Source organism: Lynx canadensis, chromosome B3 (genome assembly GCF_007474595.2).
Source record: "Lynx canadensis isolate LIC74 chromosome B3, mLynCan4.pri.v2, whole genome shotgun sequence".
Lineage (NCBI taxonomy): Eukaryota > Metazoa > Chordata > Mammalia > Carnivora > Felidae > Lynx > Lynx canadensis.
This window is the reverse complement of record NC_044308.2, coordinates 3,834,243-3,854,132: the sequence shown is the minus strand read 5'-3', so window position 1 is coordinate 3,854,132 and position 19,890 is coordinate 3,834,243. Positions and strand designations below refer to the sequence as shown.

Below are 19,890 nucleotides of genomic sequence, written 5' to 3'. Positions count from 1 at the left end.
ACACAGCCCTCCCCTCCCTGCTTCCTCTTAGGGGACTCTTAAAGTCAAAACCTCATGCCAGAACTCCTTGATGGTAGGGTCCATGCCTTTCTCTTAGCACCCACCCAGCACCTGCAGAGAGCAGGCACAAATCAGTTTGTTCAGTGAATGAATGAACTCTGGGTTCCAGACTCACACACCCTCTGGCCACTTGAAAAACAAATCACGTCCAAGGTGCTAGTGGAGCCTGAGAAAGGCACAGCTCTCTTCTGCTAGACCAATGAGCGGATACTCTGCGAGGAACTGCGGTGAGTGTCTGGGGGCATCCTGCCCCATCTGGCCGCCTCCTACGCTTACCCAACTAGGTGGGGCATCCCTCAGAATATGAGCATTATCCCAGAAGAGATTTTGTGTAGGCACCATAAAGACCTTTCAATCCTATTAAGACGTTAAAAGATTCAGTTTTTTAATTTTTTTTTAGCGGTTATTTATTTTTGAGAGCGAATGGGCATGAGTGGGGGAGGGGCAGAGAGTGAGGGAGACACAGACTCCGAAGCAGGCTCCAGGCTCTGAGCTGTCAGCACAGAGCCCAACGTGGGGCTCGAACCCATGAACCAGGAGATCATGACCTGAGCCGAATGAAGTCGGACGCCTAAGGGACCGAGCCACCCAGGCACCCCTCAAAGATTCTATTTTCGAAACGCATCATTTTAAGTGCTTTTGTCCAGTATCCATTAAAAGTCAAATGTGATGTGAAGAAAACTGTTCCCAACAGACAGCCCTGCCGGGTCTCGCCCGTGCTGCACTCAGTAAGGAGGGGGACGCCTCTCTCCCTACAAGCAGGCCGATGTTCTGCCAGGCTACCAAACCAAATGGGCACTCTTTCTCACGGATCCTTTCTTGTCTCTGTCTTGTCTCTGCCCCTTGTCTCACGGGAAGCTGTTTTTAAACTAGACTGGAAATGTCATTAGCCAGCGTCATGCTCATTCAGTCAAAAACACATGGTCCAAGCAGCACTCAGCCCTTCGGTGAAGAGGTACCCCTCCCCCCCCCCCCCCCCCCCCCGGCCACCATGTGTGAGCTGGGCCCTGCAGGAAGCTGGGCGCTGAGGCATGTATACTCATATACTCAGATATACTCATATACTCAGATATACTCATGTACTCAGATATACTCATATACTCAGATATACTCATATACTCAGATATACTCATGTACTCACATACTCAGATATACTCAGATATACTCACATACTCAGATATACTCACATACTCAGATATACTCAGATACTCAGATATACTCATGTACTCAGATATACTCATGTACTCATATACTCAGATATACTCACATACTCAGATATACTCACATACTCAGATACTCAGATATACTCAGATATACTCAGATACTCAGATATACTCATATATTCAGATATACTCATATACTCAGATATACTCACATACTCAGATATACTCAGATACTCAGATATACTCATGTACTCAGATATACTCAGATATACTCATATACTCAGATATACTCATATACTTATATACTCAGATATACTCAGATATCTGGTGCAGCTACCAGAAACCGCTCTGCCTCCCAGAAGGTCAAGAGCTGAGTAACAGAAGTCAGTGGCAACCAAGTCAGTATATAAAGTTCTTCCAGGCTTTGACAGAACAAGTCACTTCTGGATGAGTTCGGGGCCTCCATTCGCTCTGTCTCTAACATCCCTAACTGGTGAAGACCTTAGCTCTGCTCTTGGAGACTCTCAGCCTAAGGCGCAAACCTTCCATTCCAGTGGCGGCTTCTTTCTTTGTCCCCTGACACCCATCATGGCGGCCCCTCAGTGGTCCCACAGTCGCTGCCTTGGGTAGGCGTACTTACCCCCCACTTCCCCTGGGCCCTGAGCACAACCACATCTATATGTGAAGGAGTGTAATGGCTTCTTAACACACGTTCTCTCTTTTGGTTCCTCCCCACCATTCTGTACGACGGGATAGCTCTACAGTGTCCCGATGAGAAAATGCACCCTTAGGGAGGCTGGTTAAAGCCCGGGGGTCACACGGCTAGTTATGATAAACCTGAACTTGGACGCAGATCTGTCTTCCACACACCCAGTTACCTTCCTGTGCCAACAAGAATGCCAAGAGTCTTGCCCAAAGCAGTTGCTAAATACTTAACTGATTAGGTTTTCCACTTGCAGAGAGAGGCTCCATTACCTTAAGATGTAAAACACGGTTGTACACACTCCCTCTTTAAAAGAAAATTACTGGGGCGCCTGAGTGGCTCAGTCGGTTGACCATCTGACTTCGGCTCAGGTCAGGATCTCGTGGTTCGTGAGTTCGAGCCCCGTGTCGGGCTCTGTGCTGACAGCTCAGAGGCCTGGAGCCTGCTTCAGGTTCTGTGTCTCCCTCTCTCTCTGCCCCTCCCCTGCCCACGCACTGTCTCTCTCTCAAAAATAAATAAACATTAAAAAAAAAAAAAGCCTTTAAAAAATTACTTCTAAAAGCTTCAACTCAAAACAGGCCACGGGGACCTTTAAGGCAAAGACGAGGCTTGAGGCACAGAATGTCAGATATGGAGTGGGGAGCCCCTGGCCAGTCCCGATTTTACAGCTCTCCTCCGCTACACTGATGGGTGGCTCTCCTTCTCAGTTATAAAAGGGAGAGCACGAACACATACACCAAAACACACAACCTCAAAGGGACTGCGGGATGAGGGTGCCGTTATAAATAACAACAGCCAGGGGCGCCTGGGGGGGGGGGGCTCAGTCGGTTGAGCGTCCAACTTTTGCTTAGGTCATGATCTCGAGGTTCATGAGTTCGAGCCCCTTCTTGGGCTCTGTGCTGACAGCTCAGAGCCTGGAACCTGCTTCAGATTCTGTGTCTCCTTCGCTCTCTGCCCCTCCCCCACTTGTACTCTGTCTCTCTCTCAAAAGTAAATAAACATTAAAAATTTTTTTAAAAAATAATAACGGCCTAGAACATCTCAGAAAAAGAAAAAGAAGGTCACCTATTCTTGGCTTCACAGGGATAAGAGGAGAACAGCTGGAATGTCTTGTCTGGCCGTGCACTCCCAGCGACCCTTAGGTGCTCAGTATCCACATGGGGACACATGGGTTTCATAACCGCCAAGGTCACCCTGAGACTGAACACAGGCCATCTGACACCAGCACTGGACACTACAGTGTCCTAAGACTTACCTGCTTAACTGCTAGCTTGGGTGAGCTGCTCAGTTCCGACCCTCATCAGCCTTTCAAATGCAGGGAAATGAGCCACTCTGAACCTCGGTTTCCTCATCTATAAAATGCAGGCAATAACACTACCTCCATGGATCACTCGAGAAAAAGGACAGGGCTTTGCTGGGCATGTGACAGGGGTTCAAACAGGGAACTGTGGCATCTCTGGCCTCGATCTGACTAGTTTCTTCAAGTAAAATAAAAGTGAGAGCCTTGAAACCATGAACGTTAGTAAAAGAGTGCCAAAACAGGGTGAATTCATTCATTCAGAACTAGGAAGTGGTGATCTCTATGTACTTGGGACTGTGCCGGGGACACTGAAATACCTAAGATTTGGTTTCTGTCCTCAGAGAAACTCTGAGTTTTTGGAGGATTTTGTTTTACATTCAAATGGGTGAGAATAAAAAAGGAAATTTCACAAAGTAAGCCTAAAATGCAACCAAGTAGGATAAGCCCTATAGGATCAATTTGGAACAAATAATCATTGTAGGGGCGGTGCCTGGGTGGCTCAGTTGGTTAGGCGTCTGACTTCGGCTCAGGTCATGATCTTGCGGCTCGTGGGTTTGAGCCCCATATCGGGTTCTGTGCTGACAGCTCAGAGCCTGGAGCCTGCTTCAGATTCTGTGTCTCCCTCTCTGTCTGCCCCTCCCCTGCTCACACTCTGTGTCTCTCTCTCTCTCTCTCAAAATAAATAAACATTAAATTAAAAAAAATTTAATAAATAATCATCTTAAAAGATGTGTTATCAGTAGCCGCGTGAGGGAAACAGGCCCTACCTCTTATATAAACATCATCTTGTGACAAACGAGGAATCGATACACTGATAGGGAAGGTTACCCCACAGAGATGGAGTGACACAACATTAGTAAACAGGGGAAATGAATTTAAACCTTTACTACAAACAAGTGGCATGATACATGATCGGTGAGGTAACGGGGTCGGGATATTTTTTAAAAATCTGGATGCAAACAGAATTGAACATTCACCAAACTTCTGCTTGAGGGGTAAGAAGGTAATGTTCTCAACTTGGAAGAAATAAAAGAGAATCACAGAAGAGACAGATTTGTCTAAAAAAACAGGTGAAAGCTTTGCAGCAGAAAAGGGGAAGAAAAACTAAATCAGAAGGGAAACAAATGCCTGGGGGGGAATATCCGTTGCTAGGCTGGTATCACAGAGAAGGGGCCATTATCTTTAGTAGAGGAAGTTTGTACACACTGAAAAGGAAAACGTGAAAACCCCAATAGATAAACAGCAAAATGCACAAATATAAAACACAGTAAGTAAGCAATTGATAAAAACAATTGTTCAGTCCCACTGGAAATGCAAATCAAAATCATGAGGTACTATTCTTTGCTTGCTAAATTAGCAAACAGTAAATACAGTTACAATACCCAGGGCGGGCAAGACATTTCCAGATCACCAGTGAAAACAGCGTTCATACCCCTTGACCTAAGTGATATCACTTCAGGGAAACTATTCTATGAAAATAATTGAGAACGTGAAAAAAAAAAAAAAAAAAAAAAGGCCTCAATACAATAACGGAAACTTAGAAGCAACCAAGGAGCCAGGGGATTGTCCACCGGTGAAAAATCTTATCGCCAAGGCTTAAGTTTTCTAACATTCCCCCTTACTATAAAAAAGAACACGCAGGGCGCCTGGGTGGCTCAGTTGGTTGAGCATCCAACTTCGGCTCAACTCATGATCTCACGGTTCATGAGTTCGCGCCCCGTGTCGGGCTCTGCGCTGACAGCTCAGAGGCTGGAGCCTCCTTCGGATTCTGTGTCTCCCTCTCTCTCCCCCTCCCCCACTCACGTTCGATCTCTCCCTAAGATAAACATTAAAAAAAAAAAAAAAGCACAAGCTTCTGAATGTAGAAAGTACAGTTTAGAAAAAAATATTCTTCAAACCTATGGTCCCACCACCACGTAAACTTCTAATATTTTCCTATCTCTATGTATGCATCCATTACACACATTTATCTTTGAAACAGAATGATATGGTACACCTCGTTTTATAGCCACTTTTGAAATTAACAGGACATTAATATTCCCATGCAATTATATGCTTTTCTATTACCCCATGTGAATTGCTATGCAGTATCTTGCCCTGAAGGATATACTGGAATGTATTTCACCTAATTTCTTACTGTTGGACATTTGGCTGGTGTCTTGGTTTTTTGCTTTTGCCATTATAAATGATATTTCAAGTCAAATTCTTAAAGCTCAATCTCTGTACTCCGTTATAATTATTTCCTTAGAATAAAAGCCAGTTAATGAAACCAGTGGATCAAAGGATATTCAAAGCATAAAGCTTTCTAAAACGTATGCCAAATTCTCACGTCTTTACTTGTTAGGATAATTTTCTGAAGTTTTTAAAAAATTTTTAAATGTTTCTTATTTATTTTTGACAGAGAGAGAGAGACAGAGACAGAGCATGAATGGGGGAGGGGCAGAGAGAGAGGGAGACCCAGAATCTGAAGCAGGCTCCAGGCTCCGAGCTGTCAGCACAGAGCCTGACGGGGGGCTCGAACCCAGGAACCGTGAGATCATGACCTGAGCCAAAGTTGGACGCTTAACCAACTGAGCCACCCAGGAGCCCCTTAAAATTAAAACAAATTTTTAGTGTTTATTTATTTTTGAGAGAGAGGGAGACAGAGCACAAGTGGAAGAGGGGCAGAGAGAGGGAGACACAGAATCCGAAGCAGGCTCCAGGCTCCAAGCTGTCAGCACAGAGCCCGATGCGGGCTGTAAGATCATGACCTGAGCTGAAGTCGGACGCTCAACCGACTGAGCCACCCAGGTGCTTCATCATTTTCTGCAGTTTTTAAACTTGCAGTAATAGTTTTTTAAAAGTTAAAATCATCATCTTTTTCATCGTTATCCTGCTAGAAAATGAAAGACTATTATCTTATTTGTGGCTTTTTTGTTTTTTCGGCCTTGGCCAGTGAAGACTCTGTGACAGACACTATTTGCTCCATTCAAAATCCATTTCTTGTTTTCTCTTGGCTTAACAAAATCTCAAATTTGACTGGAGCAGAAAATTTCCAAGGTGAGAGAGAATGAGAGCCACTCCGAGCTGGCCATAGTGACCTACTTCTTCTTCTTTTTTTTTTTTCCCCTGTGGGAAGGTGGCCCAGGGACTGACAGTTGGACCCAAGGAGAAGTCTGCAAAGAACCTCACAGGGAAGGTCCTGTAGCACTACCTTCTACCTTCTCCCTCTTACGATGAATGCAGATGTGATGGATAGAGCTTGAGAAGCCATCTTAGCACCATGAGGAAAATGCCAATCAAAGAAACAAACATGCAGAGCTCTCACACCCAATATCGTGGAGCCACTGCATCCTGCTGGCAACTGCTTGCCTTAGGACTTCTCTTCTGTGTGTAAAGAAGAACTCTATTTGTTTCAGCCTTGTGACTAGTTCCCTGTTACTTGCAGCCAAAGGCATTCTCACCAAAACATCAAAAGGATGAATGACTACTATCTCCTACTTTAAAACAACTGCCCTTAAATCAGAAAGGTGGCAGACAGAGCAATGTTCTTACAACTACACAGACTTAAGTGAACATAAGGATACAAATATGAATTACAGATGAAATAATTAAAATGGGTCAAGAGCAAATGTTCTGTGTGTGTGTCAGGGTTCAGACGAATCAATCGCAGGGCACAAGCAACCCCACCCTGGGTCACCGCCTTCGTGGCAGGAAGTGGTTCCTTCTGTCTGGGATAAATGACACCAAACTCAGAACAGCGACATCTAAGGTCAGATACCAGAAAGAATCTAAACTTTAGCAAGTGGCTCACTTTTACATTTGGGTTTCCTTCCTTTTTGTCTCTTTTCCGAAGCTCCTCCTTTTACCAGAATGTGCAAATCCCTTTTAACGTTCAGTAGGCGCCATCACGTCCCCTCGGGTGGGTGGACAGCCGAGTCCCAGCTTACCTCTGGGACTACACAGCTGCTATTATTTTTGGAAAGCCTGTCTAAAGAGCAGAAAGTGTCCCTGTAGGACTTTTGGGACCGTGGTGTAAAGTGGCCCTTATAATGGGAACAGTGGAGACCAAGGTTTCTATTTTCCTTCCGGGGGGTAGAGAGAGACGTGCGTAGAAAGTGTTCTGAAATGAAAATAGCCGCGCTGCTGTTCCTTTTTCTAGCCTAGTTATGGGGTTTGATTACAGATTCCTGTCTCAGGACTGTGGGTGGTTGCTCTGTGGAGTCAGAAATACTCGGCCACAGCTGTCCCCTCAGGCCCAAGTTCCTTTCTGCTAGCTAATTGCCACTTGTCGAGACCTCCAGCCGCACTTCATGGTAATTTATCCGTGTGTGGTTAATCGTTCCCTTCACAGGGAAGGGAAAAGTTGGCTTGAAACATTCTGAACAAAGGAGACATCCGAGCGCTTCTCTGATAAGCCTCTGTGGCAAGGGCAGGTCACAGTCACGGAGCCGAGACTCCGCTGCCAGAACAGACCAAGTGACTCGGGAAGACCAGACACTCCTCCTTGACGACAGGACGTTTTCTTCGGCCTGGGAAGGATGCAAAGTGGCCGAGCGTGGAGGCAGGCATGGCTTGAGGTCCCCCCAGGTCTCGGTGGACAAAGAAGTGAACTTTCACAACTTGTTCTGATTTTTGAGTTCCCCCTTCCTTCGATTCTTTCCGTTAAACTCTCTCCTGTTTATCCTTCCTGGCGACTCTGATTCCTCCAGAGATTGAAGAAGTTGTTCCAGGCAGCTGAGAGGGATTCTGCCTGGGCTTCCAGAAGGCCCGGAGCCTCGGGCGGGGTCAGGGACACACGGCCTCACGGCCCCGCCAACGCCCTGCCTCCCACAGGAGCCTCCCCGTATCGCTGCGTCCCCAGGGGTCCGAGGGCCCCAGCGGGTGTGGGAAGGGGGCATGGGGGGCAGGGCAGGGGCTGCTCCCAACTCCCCCACCCCGCCTCCTCCGGGCAGCCGTGGTGCCCACCCCAGACAGGGGTTCTGGAATCATTCATTCACCAAACCACGATCATACTTGCTTCCAATTCACAAAAATCCTCTCTGATCCTCACAGCCCCTCTTCTTCCTCGTTTCAGAAAATGGCAGCTCTGTCCATCCGTCCATGTGCCCGCCCTCATCCCAGAGCCCCTGCCTCCCACGTCCACTCACGCAGGTCCTCGCCATCTCCGTTCTGGACCAGAACAACCCCGTCTCCCTCAACACTGGAAACATCTGCCTGCGGTGCGGATCCGACCACTTTCGTCCTTGGCTTGAAACCCTTCGTAGCCTGCGGTTTCACGTCTGGGCCGGCCTCTACCAGCCCGGCCCACCCTCAAAGCCACACGCCGCATGACCGGCCCCCGGCACACGCTGTCATGGGGTTGTCCACGCGGGTCCCGTGACGTGGACGATGATGGAAAAGGAAAATCCTCCCTGTGGGCACGAGCTGGAGTGTTTCCTTGTCCGGTGTGCACGGGGCAGGTCGCCTGGAGTCGGGTCTACGCTGAACCCTGGGGAAATGGTGAGGGGCCTCGCTGCCTGGGTAGGGACTTGGAAGAAACAAAGTGGGAAGCTTAGTGACAAAGATTTGGGAACGGCTACATCAGTGGAACCCAGTGAGCCCAGAGGGAACCCAAGTCTGAAAGATTCATATTCTGCATGAATGGCTGCAACTGGCTGAAAGCCTGTGCCCCCCTCAAATTCTTACGTTGAGGTCCTAACCCCCAATGTGATGGATTAGGAGGTGGGGCCACTGAGAGGTGATGAGGTCATGAGGGTGGCTCCCTCATAAAAGGGATTAGTACCCTTATAAGAGACCCCACTGATTGGGGCGCCGGGGTGGCTCAGTTGGTCCAGCGTCTGACTTCAGCTCAGGTCATGATCTTGCGGTTTGTGGGTTCGAGCCCCGTGTTGGGCTCTGTGCTGACAGCTTGGAGCCTGGAGCCTGCTTCCGATGATTCTGTGTCCCTCTCTCGCTCTGCCCCTCCCCCACTCGTGCTCTGTCTGTCTGTCTCTCTCTCAAATAAAAACACTAAAGAAGAAGTTATTAAGAGACCCCATAGAGCTCTCTTGCTCTCTTTGGGCCACGTGAGAGCACAGCAAGAAGTTGCCAGGACACAACCAGAAAGAGGACCTACCCCTGAACCTGACCGTGCCGGCATCCCGATCTCAGACCTCCGGCCTCCAGAGCTCCAAGAAGTCAGCTTCTGTTGCCTGTAAGCCACCCCAACACGTGGCATTTTGCTGTAACAGCCTGAACAGACTATGCTCTTCCAAAGTCCCCACCTTCACACCAGAGAGAATCCTTAAAAACCACACGCCCCACCCTGGTCCTGCAGGCAGCCCAGTGCTCGCCCAAAAGGCTTGCCAACACACTCGCCGGGCACCAGAGAGAGAGGCCCCTCGCGACCTAGATGACCCACACCCCTGCTCTCCAGGGCCGCCCCACCCTCTGACCTGCTGAGCGCCAACTGCCAACAACAGGGATCCACCCCGAGGCCCCAGATCTGCACCGCGCCCTCAGGCCACCGGCTCGGTGGAAAGCGGATCGCACGGGGGCCCTTCGTCCGGAGCACTCCTCCTCCCTTGACAGATGCCATGGTCTGTCGTCGCTAGGCCAGCCCCGCCGCCCGGAGGCCTCCTGAAGGTCTCCTGTGCCACACAGCACAGCCTGAAACCAGCCAACCCGCTTCTGCGCCGACGAAACGAAGCAGCGTCCGATAACCTTAGGACTGTGGGCCCTCCCGCCTGCTGTGCTGCCTGCGGGAGCACCAGGCTTTCCGGGTGGGAGCACGTGGTGCTTCTCCCCAGAGGCGCAGCACGCGAGTCCGGGGACCAAGGGACATCGCCTCCCACGATGATACCCGATGACCTAGACTCAAGGATTTTCCCTGTGCTTCACAGCCCTGGTGAGCTGGACGTGTTGGGACCCAGGAAAGAATGCTCCTGTGAGCAGGTGGCATAAAAGAGATGCTCAAAGTGCCACCAGGTCATTTTGGGTCTCTTGGGCTTCTTAGGGAGTGGCGTCCATGTAAGGACCTGGGGATACAGAGGGCGTGGGGTGGCCTCCATCGGGGTCGCGTGTCTGGCTGGAGGTAGGATGGCTGGGTCTGTGGGCTGCAGGCCTCCTTAGAGATGTGTGTGTGTGCCTAAGCGTGCACATGTGTGTGCCTAAGTATGCACGTGTGCATGTGCCTAAGTGTGCACATGCATGTGTACCTAGGTATGCACGTGTGTGCCGAGGTGTGCGTGCGTGTGTCCACAGTACACGCACACACGTTGAACAGAGAAGAGGTACAAATCCGTGGGCCCCTGCGGGGCGGCTTCCTGAAAGCTGTCCCCCGTGTACTCAGGAAATCCAAGCATCCCAGTCCATACCAAGTGGCCCTGTCAAGTCCCCCGAACCTGGAATTTTGTAAATGCCTCTGGGAACGGACGGGACCACAGCTCCACGTGCTCAGCGCCTCGCACGGGGTCCGCCCAGCCACAGCTCAATGAATATGCTCACGGCAATGGTCTAGAGAGAAACAACTCCCAGAGCCTAGCCTCCTGAAGCCAGCCTGGCTCCAGCCCTTCCCTTTCAACTCTCCCCCGGGGTTCCCTGAGGCCCTCTGACCTTCCAGTAAGTTCCTGTGTCATGTAAACTAGCCAGTCTCGCTTTCAAGCAATGCATTCTGAACACGCACACAGGGCTCCTTCCCCATCCTCCAGGGAAGCCCACTTGCTCACACATCCATCAGCGGGTGAGCCTCTCAGAAGTGGTCAGCTTGTTCCCGCAGACCCTGGGGCTCTCCAAGCCTGTGGTCGGTCACGATGTGCTCCTCAACACCTTCTGACTGTCCACAGAGCGTGTCCTGGGCCCCTTGGAGAATCAAACCTAAGCTACGAATCCTTTCCCCAGAAACCGTGAGACAAAACGCGGTGTGACGCTTTAAGGGGCACAGGGCCTCCACATGAGGAACTGTTTGCTAGCGAGTAGTCAGCAGGACCTCCCTCTCCTTAAGGGCTCCAACCAGGGGGTCATTGATGCTGGTGGCCGCCAGGCGCACGCACTCTGGGCACAAGGCCCGGGGTGACACACAGGGCAGGAACCGCCTGCAGAGCCGCGCCCTGGGGCTGGGATCTCAGGCTCTGCAGGAGCAGGTGTCCTGTGAGTTTCCTTCCCCAACAACAGCTTCATTTCCAGGGACCTGGGATTTCTAAAAGGTCATCCATCTGGTTGGGCAGCCCTGCGGGGCCAGCCAGGGTGAAATCAAAGGCTGAAGAGGAATCCTGCTCACCAGCGGGGCCACTCAGGCCCTCAGCACCCAGGGACTGGGTGACAGTGTCCGGACGAGGGGACCTCGTTACCTTTGTCAGCTGCTGCTCCGAGGAGAACCCCAGGCCGAACACCGTGTTGGCTCTGCTGTCCGCCCACTGCCCAAACTTCTGCGACGTCTTGGTGAAGGTCATGTTGGGTGTGATGGTGCTGTTTATAATCACCTGCAGGAGAAAACCCAGGAGAGCAGGAAGTGAAACACAGAATTCGACACCAACGGAACTCCTTACAAAGTCTTCATCTGGCACGGCTGGTGCCTAACGTACGCGTCCCCACTCTGTTCTTTTTGGTCCCGAGTTCCTCCTCTCCTGGCACATTCTGTGCTGAGTCAGATACACAACCATGATAAGGGGTAATTTCAGAGACTTAAAAACAGACCGTCGGTCTAAAATAAGATCGTACAAGTTAGTGGGAGAGAAGTCTGCCCCGAGTGGAGAATAGTTTCCAAAACCGCTGTTTATTTCCTCAAAGCTGCCACGCATCCAACGGTCCTTCGTGGCCAGCCACACCACACACTCTGACGACCAGCGCTGTGCCCCTTTTTAAGCACCCGGAGCCCCAGCGTCCAGCTCGCTTAAAATCTCCATAAGCGATTGGGGCTTGCTGTTTCCCAACAAGAAGGTGAAGGTATACTTAACGGGGGTAATTTGCCGAGGGTTAATTTACAAAGGAAGTAACGATACAGGCATGAGCTGGGTGGAGGGAGGCTGTAGGGGGTGGTGCGGGGGACCTGGTGTTTGATGTCGCCCCCTTCTCTGGCTCAAAGGATCAGGGAGGAAGAGGCTACAGACTGAGGAAGACCAGAGTCACGTAGAGCTGGCTGCCTGGAGGAGAGAGGTGACCTTTGGTTGAGAGACATCCCAGGATACGCATGGCTTCCCACAAGAGGGGAGCCGGGGGCACAAATACCCTCGCTTCTCCCCTTGATCTCCTGCCACTGGCCAGACCCAACCAGAAGCCGGAGGCCCCCGGGGACCCATGCTGTGGTCTGCAGATCAGCCTCTGGGAGGCCACAGCAGGGTAGGAAGGGGAGAGAACGAACCTGGAATGATAAACCCAGCACACGCTACATTCATACGTTCATATACTGAGCATTTACTTGTCAGGCATTCTGTTAACCGAATACGAGATGAATGAGTCAAGATTCCTCATCTTCTAGTTGCAGGAAGTCAGGAAGAGGGTGGAGACATGTAAATAAAATCATCAAGGAACAACTGAGAAGTGTTAGGAAATAGCAACTAAGGCTCACTCTGGCAGAAATCCTTCGAAGCCCTGAGGCTCTAAGAAACAATCAAGAAAAAGGTCCCTGGAAATAAGGGATTCTTGGACGTTTGCTAACAGGCAGGAGTGACAAAACTCGCTGCTGACTTCCTCATCAAATAGCTTTTGATGATCTGAGCAGGAACGGTAGCATGCTGAGTAGGGGCGCACCGCGTTCTGCTGGGGTTCACGTTACTGCCTGTCACGGATAATTGCGTTGTTTACAAACTGGAGGTTTGTGGTTACCCTGCGTCAAGCAAGTCGATCGGCACCATTTTTCCAACAGTGTCTGCTCACTTCAGTGTCACGTTTTGATGATTCTTGCAACATTGCAAATGTTTTCAATTATTTAAAACAATTTTCTTTAAATATTTTTGAGAGAGAGAGAGAGGGACAGAGTGTAAGTGGGGGAGGAGCAGAGAGAGGGAGGCACAGAATCCAAAGCAGGCTCCAGGCTCTGAGCTGTCGGCACAGAGCCCGTCGCGGGACTCGAACCTACATACTACAAGATCGTGACCTGAGCTGAAGTCGGACGCTTAACCGACTGAGCATGTCTACTCATTCTCCACTGTATGGTGGGAAATGGGTATGAACACACTGTTAGGGTTCCACATGACGTTATCACCTACAAGAGACAGTTCCCCTCTTCGTCTGCTGGGCAAGCGGGGAGTATAACAAATCCATGTTCCACGCAGGCACGGAACCAGGTCGGGGCCCAGTTCCAGCTCTGGTCAGGCTCAGGCCGCCTCGGCTTCACTTGTTTTTAGGGAAGGCCCTCCACGGCTCTCAGCTGTGAGCCTGGCACGTCTTTATATCCTCTTCCCCGAAAGGCTTTGGGAGATCATCCCGTTCTGTCTGAGGTCTTCAGCTTCGTTCCGTAGCCTTCCAGATTTTAACCTTCAAATCTGGCAAACCTTGAAGGGGAAACGGGCCGTGCCGTCCGGGGCTGCTCGTCCCCAGTTCTGTCACTCAGGCTCCCACATCTCTGCCGGTCTGTCTTTTCCCCAGGGGCCAAACACGGCCTTTGAGGCTCCAGCTCCTCCCCACACCCTTTAGCGCCCCGGGGGAGGGGGGGATGTAGATGCCAGCGCCAGTCCCTGCTCCCGCTGGAGCTTTCCTGCCTTCGCGGTTCTTCTCCAGACCCCTTGGCAGGCCTCCACTTCTTAGCACCGTAAACACGAGAGAAGTTTTACTCGGCCTTTTGGAAACGTCCAGCCTACCTCCAGACCCGCAGAGACTTGCCGTTCAGCCACTGTCTTGTGGGGAGGCTGCCCCCCGGGTCCTGTGCGCCGTTCCCCGTTCTGTGTGCTTCCTTCCTCCCCCCAGCAGCCCCGGCCGGCAGCCAGGCCTGGCAAATGCTCCCGACACAGAAAGAGCTGCCACCTGCCACTGACCTCTCCGGTGGTCCTCTCCTCTCCGGAATATTAGTCCCTCACGTCCATAGTGTTTCTACAGTTCTCTTATGCCTTTAAGTATCTTACCCAGCTTCTGCTCGTGGCCGTCAGAGGAACCACTGCCTGCTAGAGTTTATACACCTTACGCAAAAGTGCAAGTGCAGACGCCGTGGGAAGTTCGCAGGGCTGCAATTCACCACGTGTCTCAGGTGACACATTCTGTTGAGGAAACATGCAGCCTCGCATGGGGCTGCCGTTTATATCGAGAAGCAAAACACAGGGTGCCTGGGTGGCTCTGCCGGTTGAGCGTCCGACTTCAGCTCAGGTGATGATCTCACGGTTGGTGGGTTCAAGCCCCACGTCGGGCTCTGTGCCGACGGCTCAGAGCCCGGAGCCTGCTTCGGATTCTGTGTCTCCCTCTCTCTCTGCCCCTCCCCCACCTGTGCGCGCGCGTGCGCGCGCACGCGCACTCTCTCTCTCTCTCTCTCTCAAAAATAAATAAAATATATTAAAAAAAATTTTTTCAATATATTCAAGGAAATGGGAAAATGGACAATGTAGATGAAAAAGGATATCCCCAGGGACTCAGGAGTTTTTAAGTTTATGTATTTATTTTGAGGGGGGAGGGGCATAGAGAGAGAGAGGGAGAGAGAAAATCCCAAGCTGACTCTGCACTGTCACCGCAGAGCCCGACCTGGGGCTTGATCTCATGAACCGTGAGCTCGTGACCCGAGCCGAGATCAAGAGTTGGACGCTTAACCAGCTGAGCCACCCCTGAATTTTGTTTTTAGGAATCAAACAGACATTCCAGAACTAAAAAATTCTAAGTCTAAAATTAACAGTTCAGTGAGTAGGTTTACTGATTGGATACATCAATAGCCAGGATTAGGGAACCGGAAGACCGATTGACAGAAAATATCAAGATTGAAACAGAACCAAGAATCGGGGGGTGCAAAGCTGGTAAGAATGTAAACCATGTTGGAGGCACTCAGGAGGTCTAGTGGACACGTAACCAGAGTCCCAGAAGGCGAGGCGAGAAGACGGAACAGAGCGATATTCATAGAACGGTTGAGAATCAAAAAGAAAAAAAAATTTTTTTTGAGTCCACAGATTTGAGAAGCTGAATGAATCCCCAAGCAGGAGACAGATTTAGCTCTTAAAGCCAGTTAATCACTGTTTTCTAAGTAATACGTACATTACGTTCCTTTTCAGCACTTACTAGTTGTATGACCTTGAACATGTCATTTGATAAACGTGACTTTGTCGAGCCTCAGTTTTCCCATCTGTAAAATGGGAATTAGATAGAAGACTGTATGAAAAAGTGCCTTAGGATCTGTTACATTCTAAAGAACTACCAGGGGACTTCACCTATGTTATTCCAGACTGACTCTGGAAGAGCCTGTTTGGGGCGAGCTTCAGAAGTGTGTCCTCTACTCTGCTCAGCCTCTGTCCTCTGACTATCAAGAGGGTTTTGGGGAGGCTGACCTCAAGGTACAGGTTTGCTGTAAAGGAGCAGAAAGATCTAGAATGAATCAGGTTTCCGAATGGGTCTGGTGATGGCTTTGCCCTTCCCAGCATCCTGGTAATTGAGAGGTGACCAGGGTTGGCTTTCTGGGATCACGGGATCCACCCTGATCGAGCAGCCCAGGCACACACCAGCTCTAGGCCTGCTCTGATTCCACCATATCAGTCCCAAGCGGAGCTGTGCCAGAACCCAGCCAACCTCCGAGGCCCCAGAAGCATTCCTTTATACTCGCCCCTGGTTTAGGCCACACTTCCCACTCCCCTCCTCCCCCGCATCGCCGACAGCGTCCGGTGACAGCAGGCAGAGCTCTTGACCAACTGTATCAAATTTGGTTATCTGAAAAATGCTTGATAACGTGTCCGAACTCACATGGGCTTTGGTACCCCAGGAGAGTTACCACGTGGATGGGAAGGGAGCCAAGAGTGCAGCGGGGGGCGTCCCTAGTCCACAGACGGGGTAAGAAGGGAGGTCATCACGCACAGAAGGAGAAACGTTGTATAGAAATTCCGAATACAGGTTTTTGAGTCGGACAGCCTGAGTTTTACCGCTAGACTGTGCTCCTCACCGGCTCATTTTCTCGTCCTGTGAAATCAAGGTGAGAGCCTAGCCCCAGGCCCCCGTGAGCTGACAGAGGCAATAAACGGTCGTCCTCTTCGTATTAACTTCTAGAGGTTGTTCTGCCAAGCAGGCAAGGTTTATGCGTGAGCTGATGCCTCACTAGAAAACCCAGTAGGCACGTTCACACACGCACAGCAATGACACTTCTATTACTAGAGTACCTGTTCAGTGTCCTCTCTTCCCTGCTTTAGCAGATGAAAGAAAAGCGTTCTGAGTTGGCCCTGGAGAATAAACATTTCCTTCATAAGGAAAACCGCTAGTAGGTTCATTCTTTGGAGTATTTGTAGGCACACCTCAGAGATATTTCGGGTTCGGTTCCAGACCACGGCGATAAAGTAAATGTCACAATCAAGTGTGGTAAGCGAGGTTTTCAGTTTCCTAAATGCATATAAAAGTTATGTTTCTACCGTGCTGTAGTCTGTTAGGTGTGCAATAGTATTATGCTTACAAATAGTATGTCATTTTTTAAAATTCTTTTACGTTTATTTATCTTTGAGAAAGAGAGTCAGAGCATGAGTGGGGGAGGGGCAGAGAGGGAGGGAGACACAGAATCCGAAGCAGGCTCCAGGCTCTGAGCTGTCAGCGCAGAGCCCCACGCGGGGCTCGAACCCACAAACTGTAGTGAGATCATGACCTGAGCCGAAGTAGGATGCTCAACCGACTGAGCCACCCAGGCGTCCCCCAAAAGTACACACGTTAATTAAAAAATGCTTTATTGCTAAAAATGCGAACCACTGAGCTTTCAGTGACTTGGAGTCAGTGATCACAGATCACCATCACGAATACAATGACTGAAAATGCTCGCAGGGCACGTGGATGGCTCAGTGGGTTAAGCCTCCGACTCTTGGTTTCAGCTCAGGTCACGATCTCACGGTCTTGTGAGTTTGAGCCCCTCTCATCAGGTTCTGTGCTGACAGTGTAGAGCCTGCTTGGGATTCTCTCTCCCTCCCTCCCTCTCTCCCTACCCCTCCCAAACTCTCGCTGTCTCTGCTTCCCTCTCAAAACAAACAAACAAACAAACAAACTCAAAAAAAAAAAAAAAAGAAAATGTTTGGGGTGCTTGGGTGGCTCAGTTGGTTAACCGTCAGACTTCGGCTCAGGTCATGATCTCATGGTTTGTGGGTTCAAGACCCACATCGGGCTCTGTGCTGACAGCTCAGAGCCTGGAGCCTGCTTCAGATTCTGTGTCTGCCTCTCCCTCTGCCCCTACCCCACTTGTGCGTGGGCACGTGCTCTCTCTCAAAAAGGAAAAAAAAAAAAAAAAAGAACATTCCAGATTCAGAAGAGAGGAAGAAATGGGAAGCAAAGCTATCATTGACTTCCACGTTACCCATTATGCTGCCACAGCTCCCCGGAGGTAGCTGGTCTGACCCACCTCCGGGCCATACTGCTGAGTCCATCTGTAACCAGTGAGACAAGTGGCTGGCTGTGCTCCCAGGACACCCAGCGCGAGAGTCAGTGGGAGCAATCACATTGTCAAACACGATCAAGCCCACAGCCTGCTTCCTTCATTTTCCACCAACACGGGAACCTCATTCTGTGCTGTACGTGGGGCAGCCCAGCAAGACTAGTCTCCCGGGAAGACACGCCTCGTGCGTGTACTCCTCTGGGCCCCCAGGTCACGTCTGGCCACGTGGTGTCGTACCTGGAATTCACCTTAATGCTTCTGCTTCTCTCGAGGCTCCTTCACCCTCCTCAGCCTGCACGAGGGAGCACAGGAAGGGGACGCCCGTGAAAAGCCCATCAATCTGCTCGGGTCTGCGGTGGGAGTGCCCTGCGCAGCTGTGGGGTAGGAGGGACGCCCTGGGGTGCAGGGAGGACCCAGTCCCCAAGGGAGGCTCAGCTCTGGGCTGACGAATGGACCCCTCTCTCGTGAGCCTGGAGACAATGAGGTAGGGTGAGTCTCACAGCCAGAAGTTTAAACTCCATTTCACTAGTAATATGGAAACTGCATGCCCATTACCAGTATCTACTCACCAAACCCAAAATATGTCTGATGATACCAAGGGTGGGGCAAGGGCATGGGGCAATGGGGGCTCTCACAGACTGCCAAAGTCACTTTGAAAAACAATGTGGCTTTCTCTCTCAAGTTAAGAATGCACCTTCTCAGCGCACCTGCCTGAGTGCCTGACTCTTGGTTTCGGCTCAGGTCACGATCTCACAGGTGGTGAGATCTGACGTGTTTGCTGAACAGCACAGAGCCTGCTTGGGATTTTCTCTCTCCCTCTCCCTCTGCTTCTCTCTCAAAATAAAATGAATAAACTTTTAAAATATATTTTAAAAATAAGTAAATACGTAAAGAAGAATGCACATTCTCTTTCACTCAGTCACTGCACCACTAAAGACACCCATGAAAGAAATCTTTGCACAGGTCTAGCAGGAGAAATAAACAAGAATGTTCTCAGTACCAGTTCTGCAAGAACAAATGTTCACTGCCAGCAGAACACATAAACTCCTATATTCCTACAACGAAATATATCCCACGGTCAAAATGAACCAAGGCTGCAGGCATCAACAAGGACGAATCACAAAAACAATGCTGGAAGGTGATCGAAGGTACAAACTTCCTGCTGTAAGATACATAAATACTAGGGACAGAAGGTACAACATGATGACCACTGCTAACACTGCTGAATGATATATGGGGAAGTCATCAAGAGTGTAGATCCTGGGGCACCTGGGTGGCTCAGTAGGTTAAGTGTCAGACTTCGGCTCAGGTCATGATCTCACAGTTCATGGGTTCGAGCCCTGCATTGGGCTCTGTGCTGACAGGTCGGAGCCTGGAGCCTGCTTCGGATTCTGTGTCTCCCTCTCTCTCTGTTCCTTCCCCGCTCACACTCTCTGTCCCTTTCTCAAAAATAAATAAACATTAAAAAAAAGAGAGAGACAGAGAGTAGATCCTAAGAGCTCTCATCACAAGGAGAAACCTTTCAAGGTGCCTGGGAGGCTCAGTCTGTTAAGTGTCCAACTCTTGGTTTCAGCTCAGGTCATGATCTCGTGGTTTGTGGGTTTGAGCCCTGTATCGGGCTCTGTGCTAACAGTGCAGAGCCTGCTTGGGATGCTCTCTCTCTCTCTCTTTCTCAAAATAAATAATCTTAAAAAAAAATTAAAAAGGAAAAAAAAAACAAGGAGAAACTTTTTATTGTATCTATATGAGATCAATGTAGCTAAACCTACTGTGGAAATCATTTCACGATATATGTAAATCAGGGGCACCTGGCTGGCTCAGTGGGAGGAGCATGCAACTCGATCTCGGGGTCATGAGTTCAAGCCCCATGTTGGGTGTAGAGATTAAATAAAATTAAAAAATATATATATATGTATGGGGCACCTAGTGGCTCAGTCGGTTAAGAGTCTGACTCTTGATTTTGGCTCAGGTCATGATCTCACGGTTTGTGAGATCGAGCCCCACATCAGACTCTGCACTGACAGCACAGATCCTGCTTGGGATTCTTTCCCCCCCTCTCTCTGCCCCTCACCTGCATGTGTGTGCTCTCTCTCAAAATAAAAAAATAGGGGCGCCTGGGTGGCGCAGTCGGTTAAGCGTCCGACTTCAGCCAGGTCACGATCTCGCGGTCCGGGAGTTCGAG

General features: G+C 50.1%; 1 protein-coding gene across 2 annotated transcripts in view; it reads right to left on the bottom strand.

The window, feature by feature from the left end:
- The window catches only part of HOMER2 (homer scaffold protein 2), a 93,161-nt gene that overhangs the window by 16,037 nt on the left and 57,234 nt on the right, over positions 1-19,890 (bottom strand). For both annotated transcript variants that reach the window (XM_030317282.2, XM_032593556.1), the window contains exon 3: positions 11,536-11,667. In XM_030317282.2, the coding sequence (XP_030173142.1) occupies positions 11,536-11,667 (132 nt within the window). The remainder of the gene's footprint in view (positions 1-11,535; positions 11,668-19,890) is intronic.